Below are 20,561 nucleotides of genomic sequence, written 5' to 3' on the forward strand. Positions count from 1 at the left end.
AGAACTCTATTGCGTCTGTGTGAACTGGGAGGAGCTTCTGAGATTTACCTCTGGCAACTGATTTATGATGCCTTAGGTGATAAACCTAAGGAGCCACATTCCATTAATGTGAGGAAGATGACTCCAGTCTGACTGAGCGTGCAATTCAAATCAAATCAAATGTTATTGGTCACATACACATGGTTAGCAGATGTTAATGCAAGTGTAGCGAAATGCTTGTGCTTCTAGTTCTAACCATGCAGTAATATCTAACAAGTAATCTAACCATTTCACAACAACTACCTTGTACACACAAGTGTAAAGGAATGAATAAGAATATGTACATAAAAATATATGGATGAGCGATGGCCCGAACGGCATAGGCAAGATGCAGTAGATGGTATACATATGAGATGAGAAATGTAAGATATGTCAACATTATATAAAGTGGCATTGTTTAAAGTGGCTAGTGATAGATTTATTACATCCAATTTTTAATTATTAAAATGGCTAGAGATTGAGTCAGTATGTTGGCAGCAGCCACTCAATGTTAGTGATGGCTGTTTAACAGTCTGATGGCCTTGAGATAGAAGCTGTTTTTCAGTCTCTCGGTTCCAGCTTCGATGCACCTGTACTGACCTCGCCTTCTGGATGATAGCGGGGTGAACAGGCAATGGCTCGGGTGGTTGTTGTCCTTGATGATCTTTTTGGCCTTCCTGTGACATTAGGTGGTGTAGGTGTCCTGGAGGGCAGGTAGTTTGCCCCCAGTGATGCGTTGTGCAGACCTCACTACCCTCTGGAGAGCCTTACAGTTGTGGGCGGAGCAGTTGCCGTACCAGGCAGTGATACAGCCCGACAGGATGATCTTGATTGTGCATCTGTAAAAGTTTGTGAGTGTTTTGGTGACGAGCCGAATTTCTTCAGCCTCCTTAGGTTGAAGAGGAGCTGCTGCGCCTTCTTCACCACGCTGTCTGTGTGGGTAGGCCTTTTCAGTTTGTCCGTGATGTGTACGCCGAGGAACTTAAAACTTTCTACCTTCTCCACTACTGTCCCATCGATGTGGATAGGGGGGTGCTCCCTCTGCTGTTTCCTGAAGTCCACAATAATCTCCTTTGTTTTGTTGACATTGAGTGTGAGGTTATTTTCCTGACACCACACAATTTGATGATTGAGTTGGAGGCATGCATGGCCATGCAGTCATGGGTGAACAGGGAGTACAGGCGATGGCTGAGAACGCACCCTTGTGGGGACCCAGTGTTGAGGATCAGCGGGGTGGAGATGTTGTTTCCTACCCTCACCACCTGGGGGCGGCCCGTCAGGAAGTCCAGGACCCAGTTGCACAGGGCCGGGTCGAGACCCAGGGTCTCGAGCTTTATGACGAGTTTGGAGGGTACTATTATGTTAAATGCTGTGCTGTAGTCGATGAACAGCATTCTTACATAGGTATTCCTCTTGTCCAGATGGGTTAGGGCAGTGTGCAGTGTGATTGCGACGTCTGTGGACCTATTGGGGCGGTAAGCAAATTGGAGTGAGTCTAGGGTGTCAGGTAGGGTGGAGGTGATATGGTCCTTGACTAGTCTCTCAAAGCACTTCATGATGACGGAAGTGAGTGCTACGGGGAGATAGTCATTTAGCTCAGTTACCTTAGCTTTCTTGGGAACAACCTGGCCCTCTTGAAGCATGTTGAATTGATGTTTGTGTAATGGAAGGTACCAGGGAGAGATGGCTCGGGTTGAGAGGAACCTCATTTTGGGGGGTCAAACCCTGGTTTCCTTACATTGAGAACAGTCTTCACAGCAGATACAGCAGATTTCTTTCATACAAATCCTAACCTTTTGACCCATTCCACACATCAGTTGTTTGTCATGAACATCCAGGATGATGGACTTTGCTATAAAATGCTGTGGCTTAGTCCTGGAGGTTGGGCTCTCCACGAATCACCTACGGGTGGGTCGTTGACAAGCTCCATTACTGCAGTAATGAAATAATTGTTTTGAAGAAATCTAAAAGTCTCTCTTTTGATTAGAATAATTACCATGACAATATTTTTGCAATTACATTTACTTTTGATACTCAAGTATATTTAAAACCAAATACTTTTACTCAAGTAGTATTTTACTGGGTGACTCACTTTTACGTGAGTCATTTTCTATTAAGGTATATATCGATTTTTTTCTCAAGTATCATTGGGTACTTTTTCCACCACTGCTTATCTGTCAATTTCTGCTGCTTTTTTTGTTAGGGTCTCTATTGATGGGTTTGTTTGGGAAGGGAACAAAATGGATACTTGTCTTGTAAACCTGAAAGTTACTTTTTCTTTCTTCTCTGTCTTATTGAGAACAGAGTGGAAGTGAGTATAAGCTACCTGTAAGTGTAGCAATTCTAGGCAAATGGTAGTAGATACCATTCCTCTGACAAGTAGTGGAAACCACCCACTGGTGGCTATTGAAGAGATGAGGAGAGAAGAGTCTTTAAATCGACATGGAAATAAAAGACAGGTATTGTATTAGATAGAACATGTTGACGCTAAGTAGGTCTGGTAGAGTGGAGCTGCAGTAAGGTGAAGTCTATGATACACACGCACGAACACACTCGTGCACACAAAACACACACGCTTACACACACACACGCTTACACACACACACACACACACACACACACACACACACACACACACACACACACACACACACACACACACACACACACACACACACACACACACACACACACAGCTGAGTGTAAATCTTTTGTGTTGCTCTGTCCAAGTGAAACCCTGCTTTAGAAACAGTCCTATGATTTATGAATCCCCTGAGGTTAAAACAGGCTGTTTCAGATTCAATTACAGTTACTTTTAATGTAAACCCACCGGAGAGCCAGGACAGGCTATGAATAATCATGTGCAACAATCACCAGCTAATCGTGCAGAGAGTGTATTAGCTAAGAGCAAAGGGCATATATTCTGTCAACGTCTCTATACATCATCTGGTTATTCATCTTTTTGCAGACATTTTCTCATTTTTCAAAAGTCTATGTAGTATCAATGTCTCGATTTTCTTGTTTACAATTTTCTTCAATTGCTAACAAGCATCGGTCAATACTGAAGCCACTTTTTCCAAAACTCTTCACACAGTCTGCATTACCAACATGCATCTTGGCCAAACAGCTAATCTCACCTCCAAACATCACTCAAACCACCAAAACTCTTCAAAGATGTGTCACGTCCTGACCAGCAGATGGAGCTGGTGTAGTAGTTTGGGGGTCAGGACGTGGCAGTCTGGTGTGTGTCTTGTGACTCCTGATCAGGAACAGCTGGGAATCATTGTTCCTGATTGGGAGTCACATATGTAGGAGTTGTTTGTCACAAGGACCAAGCAGCGGAAGAGGAAGGAGCAGCGACAGGAGAGAAAAAGGGAGGAATGGACATGGGAGGACGTCCTGGACGGCAAGGGAGTCTACACCTGGGAAGAGATCCTGGCCGGAAGGGATCGCCTCCCATGGGAACAGGTGGAGGCACTCAGGAGAGTGGAGGCAGCTGGACAGAGGAACCATCGGGAACGTTACACTGGAACACGGTTGGCTAGGAAACCCGAGAGGCAGCCCCAAGATTTTTTTTGGGGGGGGCACACGGGTAGCTTGGCCAGGCCAGGGAAGAGCCGTAAGCCAGCTACCCGTGACTACAGGGAGGTGCAATTGAGGTGGAGGGCGCCATGTTACGCTGTGGTATGCACCATCTCGCCGATACGGACGCACAGCCCAGTTCGCCCAGTACCAGCGCCCCGCAGGTGCCAGGGCAAGGGGAGCATCGAGCCGGAAGGGGTGATGCCAACCCTACAATCAAGACCGCCAGCGCGCCATTTCGGTCCGGTGTTTCCCGCCAGACGCACTAGCATGGAGGTGCGTGTCTCCGGGCTGGCACATCCTATACCAGCCCCGCGCATCAGGAGTCTAGTGTGTCAACCCAGCCCCGCCAGTCAACAGTCGTCATCAGAGCTGCCCGCCAGTCAACAGTCGTCATCAGAGCTGCCTGCCAGTCAACAGTCGTCATCAGAGCTGCCCGCCAGTCAACAGTCGTCATCAGAGCTGCCCGCCAGTCAACAGTCGTCATCAGAGCTGCCCGCCAGTCAACAGTCGTCATCAGAGCTGCCCGCCAGTCAACAGTCGTCATCAGAGCTGCCCGCCAGTCAACAGTCGTCATCAGAGCTGCCCGCCAGTCAACAGTCGCCAGAGAGGTCAGACTGCGCTGAACTGCCGGAGTGGCCAGACTGCGCTGAACTGCCGGAGTGGCCAGACTGCGCTGAACTGCCGGAGTGGCCAGACTGCGCTGAACTGCCGGAGTGGCCAGACTGCGCTGAACTGCCGGAGTGGCCAGACTGCGCTGAACTGCCGGAGTGGCCAGACTGCGCTGAACTGCCGGAGTGGCCAGACTGCCCTGAACTGCCGGAGTGGCCAGACTGCCCCGAACTGCCGGAGTGGCCAGACTGCCCCGAACTGCCGGAGTGGCCAGACTGCCCCGAACTGCCGGAGTGGCCAGACTGCCCCGAGCTGCCGGAGTGGCCAGACTGCCCCGAGCTGCCGGAGTGGCCAGACTGCCCCGAGCTGCCGGAGTGGCCAGACTGCCCCGAGCTGCCGGAGTGGCCAGACTGCCCCGAGCTGCCGGAGTGGCCAGACTGCCCCGAGCTGCCGGAGTGGCCAGACTGCCCCGAGCTGCCGGAGTGGCCAGACTGCCCCGAGCTGCCGGAGTGGCCAGACTGCCCCGAGCTGCCGGAGTGGCCAGACTGCCCCGAGCTGCCGGAGTGGCCAGACTGCCCCGAGCTGCCGGACTGCCCAGACTGCCCCGAGCTGCCAGACTGCCCAGACTGCCTGGAACGGCCAGAGCCTGAGCCGCCTCCAGGATAGGTGGGTTGGGGAGGGAGGGTGTAGCACAGTGCCGTCGTTGACGGCAGCCATCCTCCCTTCCCTCCCTTATTGTTTAGGGTTACTGTTTTAGGGTTTTGTTGGGGATTTTGTTTGTTGGTGGTTTTTTGTTGTTGTGGTTAGGTGCATTCCGGGGTCTGCACCTTGAGGGGGGGGGGGTACTGTCACGTCCTGACCAGCAGATGGAGCTGGTGTAGTAGTTTGGGGAACAGGACGTGGCAGTCTGGTGTGTGTCTTGTGACTCCTGATCAGGAACAGCTGGGAATCGTTGTTCCTGATTGGGAGTCACATATGTAGGAGTTGTTTGTCACTGGGGTTTGTGGGTAATTGTTTCTTGTTTAGTGTGTTTGCACCTGACAGGACTGTTGGCTGTCAGGTTCCTTGTTTTGTTTGTTATAGTGTTCTTTCTAATTAAATTGAAAGATGAATACTAACTCCGCTGCATTCTGGTCCATTCCTGAAGACAGCCCTTACAAGATGTCTCAAAATAATCTTGTTCGACCATAACACTGGCAACAATTCTCACTCGGAAAGCATGCATCACTCATATCACACTGACCTAAAACACACTAACAGGTAGCAATACATAAATGATGAACTTATCTTTGAAGTTTGAATGATTTTTCACATAAATCAGTATTTCATTATAGAATAAGAATAACACCTTATCACTTTGACTGTACTAAAGTATATGTAACAAGAATGAATCAGAAATGCAGCAATTTGCTTCAATAGCCTTTATTTGTTCTAGATCTTTGCACACAGTAATTTACTTGTGAAAAATAAAAAGTTGAAACAGAAAACGAATTCCTGAAATTCCAGTTTTGCAATAATAATTACAAATCAACATGTATAGTATAATCACTCATACTGTACAGTACTGTGAGGGTTGTAGTTCTCATCAACATGTATAGTATAATCACTCATACTGTACAGTACTGTGAGGGTTCTAGTTCTCATCAACATGTATAGTATAATCACTCATACTGTACAGTACTGTGAGGGTTGTAGTTCTCATCAACATGTATAGTATAATCACTCATACTGTACAGTACTGTGAGGGTTGTAGTTCTCATCAACATGTATAGTATAATCACTCATACTGTACAGTACTGTGAGGGTTGTAGTTCTCATCATGTATAGTATAATCACTCATACTGTACAGTACTGTGAGGGTTGTAGTTCTCATCAACATGTATAGTATAATCACTCATACTGTACAGTACTGTGAGGGTTCTAGTTCTCATCAACATGTATAGTATAATCACTCATACGGTACAGTACTGTGAGGGTTCTAGTTCTTATCAACATGTATAGTATAATCACTCATACTGTACAGTACTGTGAGGGTTCTAGTTCTTATCAACATGTATAGTATAATCACTCATACTGTACAGTGCTGTGAGGGTTCTAGTTCTCCCTCTCCCCTGCATTTGGCCACAAGTTCTCATCAACATCACATCTTATGTCTTCTCTGGCAATGCATCATGGAAAGTATCTTCTGGAATGTCTAATCTAACCCTGGCAGTCTTCAGGAGAAGTGTCTCCACACCCCGCATTCATGGCATCCAGTAAGGACATCTGGTCATGTGGAGGGTGGTCATAAACCTTCCACCTCCATGAGGAGAAAAACTCCTCTATGGGGTTTAGGAAGTGGGAGTATGGAGGCAGGAATAGTTCTTACATCCTGGGATGTGCAGCAAGCCAGTCGGTGACTGCAGCAGAGCGGTGGAATGCCACATTATCCCACACCACAACGAAGGTAGGGGAGTTTCTTGCCCCTCTCTCCTCCGCTGGCACAAGTCGATTATGCAGGTCATCCAGAAAAGAAAGAGAGCCTGTCTGTATTGTAGGGGCCAATGAGTGGTTTGTGTAACAGCAAACCATCATTGGACAGTGCTGCACTCATTGTGATGTTAGCTCCTCTCTGGCCTGGGACATCCACGGTTGCTCTCTGTCCAATCACATTTCTTCCCCTGCGGCGTGTTTTTGCCAGGTTGAATCCAGCTTCATCCACAAAGATGAATGTATGTGCAGTTTTCCTGTCTTCCATCTCAATTACTCTCTAAAATACAGAAAATCCACAGTTTTCCAGTACTTTACATTATGCATAGCTGTGTATGTAGCCTGTTTGGTTATTGAACACACATCTTACCTGGACATATTGATACGGGAGTTCTTTCACAAGTTCACAGTTTCTCTCAAAGGGTACAGTGTACAACTGCTTCATCCTTATTTTATGTTTCTCTAGGACTCTGGCAATTGTCATTGTGCTGACCATATTCACATTCCAAAAAGTGATATTGTCTGCCAGCACTCTGTCCCGAATTTCCCCCAGTTTTATTTTATTGTTGCCAACTACCATGTCAACAATGGCAATTTCCTGCACACCTGATAATATTCTGCCTCTCCCTCCTGTGGGAGGCAACCTTTGGATCCTACTGAAAAACACAAAACCATATATTTCAAAATGTCAGTACATGTAAAAATGTGAACATATTGTACTGTAATATGTAGTTCAATTATCATTGAAGGATGCACATCTCACCTGTTGTTTTGCCAGAAAATTCATACTATTGATGCAACTGTTGAACGCTGCAGATTTGGTTGCACCCTTAAACTGGCCTCTCAAAGAGAGACGATGGTTTACAACATGGTCAATAATTGTGGCCCTTATCTCATCAGTGACCACCTCTCTTGCTCTCCTTTGTCCTCCACGCATTCTCCCTCTCCCTGCCACTCTTCTTTCCCCACCAACCTGTCTTCCTTGATCCATGTTTCCAAACTAAACCATTCCGAAGCCGTCCTCTTTTGTCTGTATGGTAACGAGACTTAAAACAGGACACTTGGGTGGGCTTTTAGCTGAAATTGCAATCAGCTGTGTTCAGAATGATTCAATATTCTCCTGAGATTTTCTATATGTTTCAATCTGGTTACTGCAGAAATGCACGACATTTGCCATCATTCTGTTTTGAATGTGTTTTTAACAGTTTTGGAAACAGTGTGTTAGCATTTGAAAACATGTGCTGCATATATCGTTTTGCAGGTGGTGAAGTATGAATGAGAAGAGTTCATGGATTTCGGAGAATGTGGTCATTGAATGCATTTTGTGTGAAAGCAGTGAAAAAGGATTTACAGTTTGGTCCACATACACTTCTGTTTCGCTGGCTGTGTGAAGAGTTTTGACAATGTGACTTCAGTTTTGACCAATGCATGTTAGCAATGTTTTTTATTTATTTACGAAGGACAACAACAACAAAAACGTTTTCTTTCCACTGTCAAAGTCTGATACATCTTGTGACCTATGAACCGACTTTGAATCAGTCATAAAACAGAAACTTAAGGACATTTAGTCGGCTGTGAATGTTTAGCTAACATTTGTGTTTCCCACTCAGGGGATGGGCTGATGCCAGACAGTTAGAATAACCCCCTGTCCTGTTCTCTGACTTTGGAGGACTACACTCTTAGAGAAACGGATTCCAAAAAGGTTCTGCGGCTGTCCCCGTAGGAGAACTGTTTTTGGTTCCAGGTATAACCCTTTTTGGTAACAGGTTCCAGTTAGAAACCTCTATGGAAAGGGTTCTACATGGACCTCAAAAGAGTTCTACTTGGAACCAAAAAGGGTTCTCCTGTGGGGACAGCCGAAGGACCCTTTCAGGTATTAGATATCACCTTTTTTTCTAAGAGTGTAGAGGCAGGGAGATTGATATATAGAGAGATATATAGAGAGATATATAGATATATAGAGAGATATAGGGAGATAGAGTCATAGAAAGATAGAGAGAGATAGACAGATATAGAGAGAGATAGAAAGACAGAGAGATAGAGATTTAGAGAAATATATAGAGAATAGAGAGAGATAGAGATTTAGAGAGAGAGAGCTAGAGAGAGATATAGAGCTATATAGAGCTATAGAGAGAGATAGAGACATAGGGAGATAGAGATATATAGAGAGAAAAAGAGATAGAGAGAGACAGAGAGATATAGAGATAGAGGTTTTGAGAATATATAGAGAAATAGAGAGAGATAGAGATTTAGAGCGATTGAGAGATATAGAGAGCTAGAGACAGGAAGATATAGAGAGATATAGATATATAGAGAGATAAAGAGAGAGAGAGACAGAGAGATATAGCGATATAGAGATATAGAATGAGATAGAGAGATAGAGAGATACAGAGAGATTTAGAGAGATAGAGATTTAGAGAGATTTAGAGCGATACAGACATATAGAGACATATAGAGAGGTATAGAGAGATAGATAGAGAGATAGATATATAGATTTAGAGAGATAGATAGATAGATAGATTTATAGAATTAGATTTAGAGAGATAGATTTAGAGAGATATAGAGATATAGAGAGATATAGGGAGATAGAGTTATAGAAAGATAGAGATATAGACAGATATAGAGAGAGATAGAAAGACATAGAGAGATAGAGATTTACATTTACATTTACATTTGAGTCATTTAGCAGACGCTCTTATCCAGAGCGACTTACAGTAGTGAATGCATACATTTCATACATGTTTTTTTTTTTTTTTTTTTCTGTGCTGGAGAGAGATAGAGCAATATAGAGAGCTAGAGAGAGAGACAGAGATATAGAGCTATCTAGAGAGCTATCTCTAGATAGCTCTCTAGAGATATAGATATAGAGAGAGACATGAAGATATAGAGAGATAGAGAGATATAGAGAGAGATAAAGAGATTGAGAGAGATAGATAGAGATAGAGAGATATAGAGATACAGAGAGATACAGAGAGATTTAGAGAGATAAAGAGATAGAGATGTAGAGAGAGATACAGCGCAATAGAGAGAGAGATATTGAGAATATAGAGATATAGAGAGATAGAGATTTAGAGAGATATACTGTAGAGAGATATGGAGATATAGAGAGAGATACAGCAATATATAGAGATATAGAGAGACATAGAGAGATAAAGATTTAGAGAGAGATATAGAGATATAGAGAGATATAGAGATTTAGAGAGATATAGAGATATAGAGAGATATAGAGATATAGAGAAATAGAGAGATATAGAGATATAGAGAGATACAGAGATATAGCGAGATATTGAGTGAGAGACCACTAACTCTCAACCAAGTAGAACACAATGTCATCATGGAAGACTATTAGTGATGGAGAGTGTTCAGGAACAATTTAGTAGAACTTAATGGTGTTCTGGAAGAGCGAAGGAAAATGAACTGTTTTTCAAGACAGTGGGAAGCCACATTATAAAGGACTGTAATAGAGTAGAATAGAATAGAACAGTGTATATTATAGTATAATATAGTAGAATAGAATAGAACAGTGTATAGTATAGTATAGTATAGTATAGTATAGTATAGTGTAGTGTAGTGTAGTGTAGTGTAGTATAGTATAGTTGAATAGAATAGAACAGTGTATAGTATAGTATAGTATAGTATAGTATAGTATAGTTGAATAGAATAGAATAGTGTATAGTATAGTATAGTATAGTATAGTATAGTATAGTATAGTATAGTATAGTATAGTATAGTGTAGTGTAGTGTAGTATAGTACAGTGTAGTATAGTATAGTATAGTGGAATAGAACCGTGTATAGTATAGTATAGTATAGTATAGTATAGTATAGTATAGTATAATATAGTTGAATAGAATAGAACAGTGTATAGTATAGTATAGTATAGTATAGTATAGTATAGTACAGTGTAGTATAGTATAGTATAGTCTAGTGGAATAGAACCGTGTATAGTATAGTATAGTATAATATAGTATAGTAGAGTAGAGTAGAGTAGAGTAGAGTAGAGTAGAGTAGAGTAGAGTAGAGTAGAATAGAACAGTGTATATTATAGTATAGTATAGTATAGTATAGTATAGAATAGTATATTATAATAGAACAGTGTATATTATAGTATAGTATAGTAGAATGGAATAGAAAAGAACACAACAGAGTAGAGTACAGTAGAGAAGAGTAGAGTATTTTAGAATAGTGGAATAGAATAGAATAGAACAGAACAAATCCGACAACACTCACCCGAAGCCGGAGAGCATGCGGCAGAAGAGAAACATGCCGTACCCCTGGACGAAGGAGGAGAGGAAGGAGAAGAAGCCGTTGACCGACATAGCGATAAGCAGACACTGTTTACGGCCCACCTTGTCTGACAGACCACCCCAGAAGAATGCCCCAATCATCATCCCCAGGTACACTATGCTGCCTGCAGAGAGGAGGGAGAGGGAGAGGAGCGAAATCGAAAGAAAAAAAGAGAATGAAAGATAGAAAAAGAGAGCGGGAGAGAGAAGAGGGGGAGGGAGAGAGGGGCAGGAAGAGCGGGAAGAGAATTAGGTTGGATAAAAGGAGAGAGAATTTTTTTTTGAAATGTAATTTGTGTTAACGTTTTACTTGACACTTCTAGATTTGCAGCACTTGAAAATGATCTGAACCATCTGGACCAAAATGGCTTTTCAGGCAAACTGCTGACTAGGGAGGACACACACACAGTCACACACAGAGAAGCCGGTGTGTCTCACACACAGCAACTGTATCAGTATCGCTGCATGTCTGACTGTATTAGTAGAGTCCAGAGCAGAAAGAGTGATGTGATTTAACCAGGCTTGTCATTTCCCAGTCATTGATAAACCACTGAGGGGTCACAGAGATCCAATCGATCTGATTTGCCTGGGGACCTGCAGACAGACAAACCTAATAAAGAACACAGAGGCAGCCATGAAGCTACACCACTAACTGAACCTCACTATGGAAGCCTCAACACTAACTGAACCTCACTATGGAAGCCTCAACACTAACTGAACCTCACTATGGAAGCCTCAACACGAACTGAACCTCACTATGGAAGCCTCAACACTAACTGAACCTCACTATGGAAGACTCAACAAATAACTGAACCTCACTATGAAAGACTCAACACGTACTGAACCTCACTATGGAAGCCTCAACACTAACTGAACCTCACTATGGAAGCCTCAACACTAACTGAACCTCACTATGGAAGCCTAAACACACTAACTGAACACTAACTGAACCTCACTATGGAAGCCTCAACACTAACTGAACCTCACTATGGGAGCCTCAACACTAACTGAACCTCACTATGGAAGCCTAAACACACTAACTGAACACTAACTGAACCTCACTATGGAAGCCTCAACAGTAACTGAACCTCACTATGGAAGCCTAAACACTAACTGAACCTCACTATGGAAGCCTCAACAGTAACTGAACCTCACTATGGAAGCCTAAACACTTACTGAACCTCACTATGGAAGCCTAAACACTAACTGAACCTCACTATGGAAGTCTCAACACTAACTGAACCTCACTATGTAAGCCTCAACACTCACTGAATCTCACTATGGAAACCTCAACACGAACTGAACCTCACTATGGAAGCCTCAACACTAACACTAACTGAACCTCACTATGGAAGATTCAACACTAACTGAACCTCACTATGGAAACCTCAACACGAACTGAACCTCACTATGGAAGCCTCAACACTAACACTAACTGAACCTCACTATGGAAGATTCAACACTAACTGAACCTCACTATGGAAACCTCAACACTAACTGAACCTCACTATGGAAACCTGAACACACTAACTGAACACTAACTGAACCTCACAATGAAAGCCTCAACACTAACTGAATCTCACTATGGAAGCCTCAACACTAACTGAACGTCACTATGGAAGCCTCAACACTAACTGAACGTCACTATGGAAACCTAAACACTAACTGAACCTCACTATGGAAACCTCAACACTTACTGAACCTCACTATGGAAGACTCAACACTAACTGAACCTCACTATGGAAGCCTCAACACTAACTGAACGTCACTATGGAAGCCTAAACACTAACTGAACCTCACTATTGAAGCCTCAACACTTACTGAACCTCACTATGGAAGACTCAACACTAACTGAACCTCACTATGGAAATCTCAACACTAACTGAACCTCACTATGGAAGCCTCAACACTAACTGAACCTCACTATGGAAACCTCAACACTAACTGAACCTCACTATGGAAACCTCAACACACTAACTAAACACTAACTGAACCTCACTATGGAAGTCTCAACACTAACTGAACCTCACTATGGAAGCCTCAACACTAACTGAACCTCACTATGGAAGCCAAAACATTAACTGAATTTCAACAGTACTATGTTCTGGCCACAGCATTTGATAAGCGAGCGTTGACTGACCTATACACTTTCAGATAAGTTTGTTTTTCCACAGGAAGTAAGTGTGATCTCTTTTCCAGTCCCTTTGGACACTGGGAAATGGAGGCGGGTGGGGGGTAGTAAATAATCCACTTCACTCAGCCAGAGTCTAGATATGCTAATAAAAATGCTAATGTGTGTTTATGGGGAGAGGCGATCGTTCACAGATGCTGTGCCCCATCGCTGCCAGGAAGCCCAGAGCCCAGCCCCTCTCTGTTTTTTTTATTTAACTAGGCAAATCAGTTAAGAACAAATTCTTATTTACAATGATGGCCTACCCCGGCCAAACCCTAACCCGGACGACGCTGGGCCAATTGTGCGCCGCCGTATGGGACTCCCAATCACGGTCGGTTGTGATACAGCCTGGAATCAAACCAGAGTCTGTATTGACGCCTCTAGCACTGAGATGCAGTGCCTTAGACCGCTGTGCCACTCGGGAGCAATGCAGAGAAACAGTCCATGGTATCGGCTAACAACACCTCATTTACTTTATGACTCCCCACAGCTGGGCTGGTATCAGTCATAAAGGGGTGGGGAGGGGGAGGTTGGGGTGAGGAGGTGGGAAAAGTGAATTGGAGGAGAGGGGGGAGAGCATAGTAAACAACCTCTTCCAGAAGAGTGGATTTCCTGTAGGGTTCAACCAGGGGTCAGGGTGTAGTAGAACCTCAGACTGCATCCCAAATGATACCCTATATTCCTTATTCCTGGGACAAAATAGGTTGTCATTTGAGACTTTCCCACAGTGACACCCCAGTCTGTACCCCTTACCCACACATGTACAGTATTTATCTCCACCCAACAGCATGAATGATCCAGAGTTGCTTTGCTTTCTTAAGAGTTTTGTCCAATCAAAAATCTCAGAGTTGAATCGGAACTAGAGTCTAAGACAGCAAATCAGGAGAGTGGGGAGAGGTTTACGGATATGGATATTGACTTGCTGAAATCCATCAATGAAAGGCTTGCCAAACTTGATATATTGGATATACTACGAGAGGACATCAATGCATTATGTGCCTGTCTAGAATTCAGCCAATGTCAGATTGATGATCTAAGGAAAGAGATCACAGAGCTGAAAGGTACTGTAGACTCTTCATGGCAAGGTGGAGGTGGTGCAAAGGGAGAACAAACATCTTAAAGAAACCTTGCTTGATGTACAGTGTCGATCAATGTGGGACAATCTAATCTTTTCAGGGATACTGGAGAATGACAACAGCAGAAGCTGTGAGGACACCATCCGAGACTTTAGGTCAACTCAACTGAAACTGCCCACTGACGTTGTGCGTAATGTCACTTTCTCCAGAGTCCATAGAATAAGGAAATGGCGAAGAGCAGGGGCAGAGAACTCAGAAACATTTTGGAATGAATGATCACTTCCCCACGGAGATCAATGAAAAGGAGAAAAAAACTGAATCCCATCATGAAAGAAAAGCGTTGCCTGAACCAACGAGTCTCCTTGGTGATGGATAAACTTTACATCAACGGGCAACTATATTGGGACTCTAGAGTAACTCCCTGGCTATTCTAATCCAACTATATTGGGACTCTAGAGTAACTCCCTGGCTATTCTAATCCAACTATATCAGGACTCTAGATTAACTCCCTGGCTATTCTAATCCAACTATATAAGGACTCTAGAGTAACTCCCTGGCTATTCTAATCCAACTATATCAGGACTCTAGATTAACTCCCTGGCTATTCTAATCCAACTATATCAGGACTCTAGAGTAACTGCCTGGCTATTTTAATTCAACTATATCAGGACAGGAATAGGAATGGTGGGGGTGTAGCTCTGTACATTCAGAATCATATACCTTTTAAAAGGAGGGGTGACCTTAATGTATGTCAAATAGAGGCAGCCATATTGGTAAGATGTGTGTACAGACCTCCTAGCTCTAAGGTGTCCTATCTGGATGACTTATGCACTTAGTTTGACCAGGCCACAGGTAGTAACAGAAATGTATTTATCTTGAATGATTTTAATATCAATTGGAAGGATCATAATAATTCAAATAGAACTACATTGATAAGATATGCCGAGAGTTGTGGTTTGAAACAACAGGTTAATGATACTACTAGATCATCAACTAAGTTAGGTCACCGTTCGGACACGTGCATTGATCTGATCTCCTGTAATATACCTTTGCCATGCTTAAAAGCCAGATCAATGCCAGTGGGCTGGACAGACCATAATATTGTGACCATAACCATGAACACCAAGGTTCCAAATAAACCCCCAAGGATTGTGGTCAAGAGAAATGTTAAGACATTTAATCATGAGCTATTTCAAAATGATTTGGCTGCTGTACCCTGGGAGCTGATTTATCTAGAGGATGATTTAAATCACGCTACAGAATGTTTTATTGATTTGCTCACTGAGGTAATGGACCATCATGCCCCAGTAAGAAAGAGGACAGTTGAGGATTGTCCATCTCCATGGACTGATGATGAACTGGGTGAGGCATTTTCTCAAAGAAATATGGAAAAATGTCTTAGCAGCCAAATCTAAACTAGAAATTGGTTAACAGAATTATAGAACACTACGCAATTATGCAGTTAAACTAAATCATAAGACATTTCTTTTTTACAAAAATGCTTTTATTGTTGTAAAAACTATTCAAAAAAAGGTATAGAATACAGTTAAGGGCTTACTTGGTACATCTATTTATCATGTCCATCTAGTGTGGAGGTTGATGGGAGAACAATAACATAACCAGCTGATATTACCAATCATTTTGCAGATTTTTTGACAAAGAAAATGTATTTACTGAGCGATAATGTGAACACCCATTCCTCCAAACAAGCTATTGTCCAATGGATTGATGATCATATTATGAGCAAAAACCCTGCTCTTTTAGTCTACAAATGGCGTCAGAGGAGGTGTTAGAGGAGGTGTTAAACCTATTGAAGTCATTACCCAATGGTAAATCTACATGTTATGATCTTATGGACATTGTTTTACTTCACTATGCTGCTCCCCAGATTGCAACTCCACTGAAATACATATTTAATTGGTCACTGGAAAAGCGGACATTTCCAAATGTTTGGAAGCATGCTAAACTGTGTCCGATCCTGAATGACAGCAAAGAATCCATTACTCCTGCCAATAGTCGACCAATCAGTCTACTCCCTTCACTCAGTAAGATATTGGAGGGTATTGTGAGTAGACAAATATAGGAGTACATGGAGAAAAAGGATCTGATCACAGCCAATCATCATGCTTATCGCACAAACCATTCTACTACCACTGCATTGGTTGACATGACTGACCAGTGGCTCAATGTTATGGATAATGGCAGGTTTGTGGGTGTACTATTTTTAGATTTTAGTGCAGCGTTTGATTTAGTGGATCATAAAATCATTTTGACAAAATGAATGCATTATGGTTTTAAGGAGGCATCATTGAATTGGGTACAGTCATATCTAACTGACATGCTGCAGCGAGCTGCCTTGGGCCACTTCTTTACTTAGTATACCAACGACCTTGAAGCTCAAGCTACTATATTTGCAGATGATACTACAATTCATACAGCAATACAATCGGTTCAACAGGTACAGAAAGCTCTACAAGTAGATCTGTGAAATATCAGGGAGTGGGTTTGCCGGAACAAATTTGTTTTGAACACCATGAAAACCAAGGTTATGTTGGCCTGTTCCACCAGGAAAGGCCAACACAGCATGGGATACATTTAAGCTTGGGGGGGGGGGGGGGGGGAGTACAACTTGAGGAAGTGGCAGAAACCAAACTACTAGGATTGCAGCTAGACAACTGCTTATCATGGTCGTCTCAAAGCATTAATTGGGAGTCAGGTGAACTATTGTTCTGTGGTCTGGGAAAATGCATCAGCAAGTTAAATTAGGAGGATGCAGATAGTACAGAACAAAGCAGCAAGGATTGTTTGATGGTGGAGATATGGTTCTTCTGTTGTAGTCATGCAGAATGCTCTTGGTTGGTCATCAATCAACAAGATAATTGAAAAAAGACATGCTTATTTTATTTCCTAATATACACCATTTAAAACAGCCAAACTCTATTCATAACAGTATTCAGTTAGTAAGAGACAGTCATTCAGTAAATACTAGGAATAGATTGTCCACCATCTGTGTTATCCAGACAGTAAAGAAAAATAGGCAAAATAAAATTTCAATTCAAATTAATAAAGAAATTTAATAATTTATCTGAGAAAACCAGAAACCTTTCAATATATAAATTCAAATAATACTTTAAAACCATTTAAATATAATTCATTGGAAGGTTGTGCAGGACTACGGTAGATGAAGGAATCAATCTATCTTTTCAGATTGTTAGAGTATTTATCTGGTCAATATGTCCGTGTATTATGTCTGTTTGTAACAGTGTGTTATATGTGAAAATGTGATCGTAATTTAAATTGTATTTTAATGTTTAAGGAATCCTGGAAGATTAGTCCAAATGAGGACTAAAAGAGATCCTAAACAAATCTAATCAAATCAAAACCCTCACATCTAACACAGTTTCCCGGAGTTGACTTCCATTACAAATGACTGCGTAGTAATAAGCATTCATCAAATAAAGCTGCATTTAGTCCAACTGAATTAGAAACTAATCATAGACTTTAGAGAGATATTTCTGCAGACTGTCTATCTTTTCTCTCCTCTCCAACGGTACAGTGTGCAGCTCTGCCTCCGACCCAGAGGGAATACTTCACTAACTCAACTTTAGCTGCTGCTACTGCTGCTGCTATCTCCGCCAGACGAGACGGGAGCAGTAAGCGTCAAGCGGGGAGCGGCGCGGTGGGTTTGTCTCTATGGTAATTAGCTCTTATGTGTAAGCATAATTCCCCGTCCATGCTACACTCCTCGCCACTACACTCTCAGCACGGATGAGAGGATAAAAGGAAAGGAGGAGAGGATGAGAGAGGAGGAGTGGAGAAGAGGAGAGAAGGGCGACAACAGAGAGAAACAGCTGAGTAATTCCGGAACTGGAACATTGGGTACATTCCGGGGGCTCTTTAGGGATTCCCCCCAGATTCAGGGAATCCACTGAGGTTGATGTTTGATTGACAGGTCTGTCTGAGAGCATCTATTACAAGGAATATTAGAATGGTGAAGAGAAGGAATACAGTTATATCATCTTACAACTGTTCTAAATGACACCGAACAAAAATATAAGCGCATCATGCCACAAATTCAAAGACTGAGTTACAGTTCACATAAGGAAAATTTAAATAAATAAATGAGGCCCTAATCAATGGATTTCACATGACTGGGAATACAGAATATAGCTTAAAAAAAGGTAGTGACGTGGATCAGAAAACCAGTCAGTATCTTGTGTGACCACCATTTGCCTCATGCAGCTCGACATAGCGTTGATCAGCCTATTGATTGTGGCCTGTGGAATGTTGTCCCATTCCTCTTCAATGGCTGTCCGAAGTTTCTGGATATTGGCGGGAACTGGAACACGCTGTCGTACACGTCGATCCAGAGCATCCCAAACATGCTCAATGGGTGACATGTCTGGTGAGTATGCAGGCCATGGAAAAACTGGGACATTTTCAGCTTCCAGGAATTGTATATAGATCCTTGCGACATTTGGGCTGTGCATTATCATGCTAAAACATTAGGTGATGGCGGTGGATGAATGGCATGGCAATGGGCCTCAGGATCTCATCATGGTATCTCTGTGCATTCAAATTGCCATCGATAAAATTATATTATGTTTGTTGTCCGTAGTTTATGCCTGCCCATACCATAACCTCACCGCCACCATGACGCACTCTGTTCACAGCATTGACATCAGCAAACCGCTCGCCCACATGACGCCATACACGCTGTCTGCCATCTGCCCAGAAGAGTTGAAACTGGGATTAATCCGTGAAGAGCACACTTCTCCAGTGTGCCAGTGGCCACCGAAGATGAGCACTTGCCCACTGAAGTTGGTTACCACGCCGAACTGCAGTCAGGTCAAGACCCTGGTGAGGAAGTCGAGCATGCAGATGGACAGCCCCTGAGACGGTTTCTGACAGTTTGTTTGTGCAACAGTTTGTTTGTTCTTCGGTTGTGCAAACCCACTGTTTCATCAGCTGTCCAGTTGGCTGGTCTCAGATGATCCCGCAGGTGAAGAAGCCGGATGTGGTGGTCCTGGGCTGGCGTGGTTACAAGTGGTCTGCGGTTGTGAGGCCGGTTGGACGTACTGCCAAATTCTCTAAAACCACTTATGGTGTGAACATTTACATTAAATTCTCTGGCAACAGCTCTGGTGGACATTCCTGCAGTCAGCATGCCAATTGCACTCTCCCCCAAAACTGGAGACATCTGTGGCATTGTGTTGTAGGACAAAACTGCACATTTTGGAGTGGCCTTTTATTGTCCCCAGCACAAGGTGCACCTCTGTAATGATCATGCTGTTTAATCAGCTTCTTGATATGCCACACATGTCAGGTGGATGGATTATCTTGGCAAAGGAGAAATGCTCACTGACAGCGATGTAAACAAATTTGTGCACAAAATTTTAGAAAAATAAGCTTTCTGTGCGTATGGAAACATTTTTTGATGTTTTATTTCAGCTCATGAAACATGGGACCAACAATTTACATGTTGCATTTATATTTTGGTTCTGTGTCTTTTGATTCTGATTCATTTGAGAAAATGCCAGTATTACACTCACATTCACACGCACGCACGCACGCACACATACACAGAGACAGGAGGCCTGTCAGGAAACAAAGCAGTCCATTATCATGTTGAGGCAGACACTTGTATTAGCATCCTGCCTCCTGCCTCCTGCCTGCCTGCAGCCCCCAGTTTTCACTAGTCTACTGACAGCAGGGGGCAGGCCAGGGTGGACAGAACACTTGACATCAGACTGTGAGCTGGTTTGTGTCTGTCAGTTTTTTCAGCTTAACCCATCCATTGCACACACCCACAACGACACACACACACACACACACACACACACACACACACACACACACACACACACACACACACACACACACACACACACACACACGCACAGCGTTGGTGCTTTATCCCTGTATGCTTTAATTAGTTGACCTCAGGCTCGAGTTCAGCCAATTTATCACCCCATTGTGTTGATTAACACACACACACACACAGACACGCGCACGCAGACACATGCACACACAGACACACAAATCTCCAATCATGCTCTGTTGACCCCTGCTGTGTCTATCCACTGACCCCGAGTCAAACCTTCAACAGAACACAGAGAAGATAGTTGGAGGGAGAGGAGGACTGACGGAGTGAAGACAGGAGGAGAGGAGGAGAGATGTGAAGTGTGTCAGAGTGTTTTGTAGGGAGGTAGGCTCAACCGTAGTCTCCTGCTCGCTCCTCCTCCTCCTCTCTGTTCTCCTCAGTCAAGCGGGTTTAACTGAGCCAGCTAAGCATGGCTAAACTGCAGAAAGAAACACAATACCGTAGAGATTATACTACCTCACAG

At 43.2% G+C, this 20,561-nt stretch overlaps 1 protein-coding gene across 1 annotated transcript in view; it reads right to left on the minus strand.

Moving 5' to 3' along the window:
* LOC106563032 (synaptic vesicle glycoprotein 2C) overlaps window positions 1–20,561 on the minus strand; it is a 69,000-nt gene that overhangs the window by 22,852 nt on the left and 25,587 nt on the right. Inside the window, exon 3 of the mRNA XM_014128239.3 lies at window positions 10,910–11,090. Within this exon, the coding sequence (XP_013983714.1) occupies window positions 10,910–11,090 (181 nt within the window). The remainder of the gene's footprint in view (window positions 1–10,909; window positions 11,091–20,561) is intronic.

This window comes from Salmo salar, chromosome 11 (genome assembly GCF_965601325.2).
Source record: "Salmo salar chromosome 11, fSalSal1, whole genome shotgun sequence".
NCBI classification, from domain to species: domain Eukaryota; kingdom Metazoa; phylum Chordata; class Actinopteri; order Salmoniformes; family Salmonidae; genus Salmo; species Salmo salar.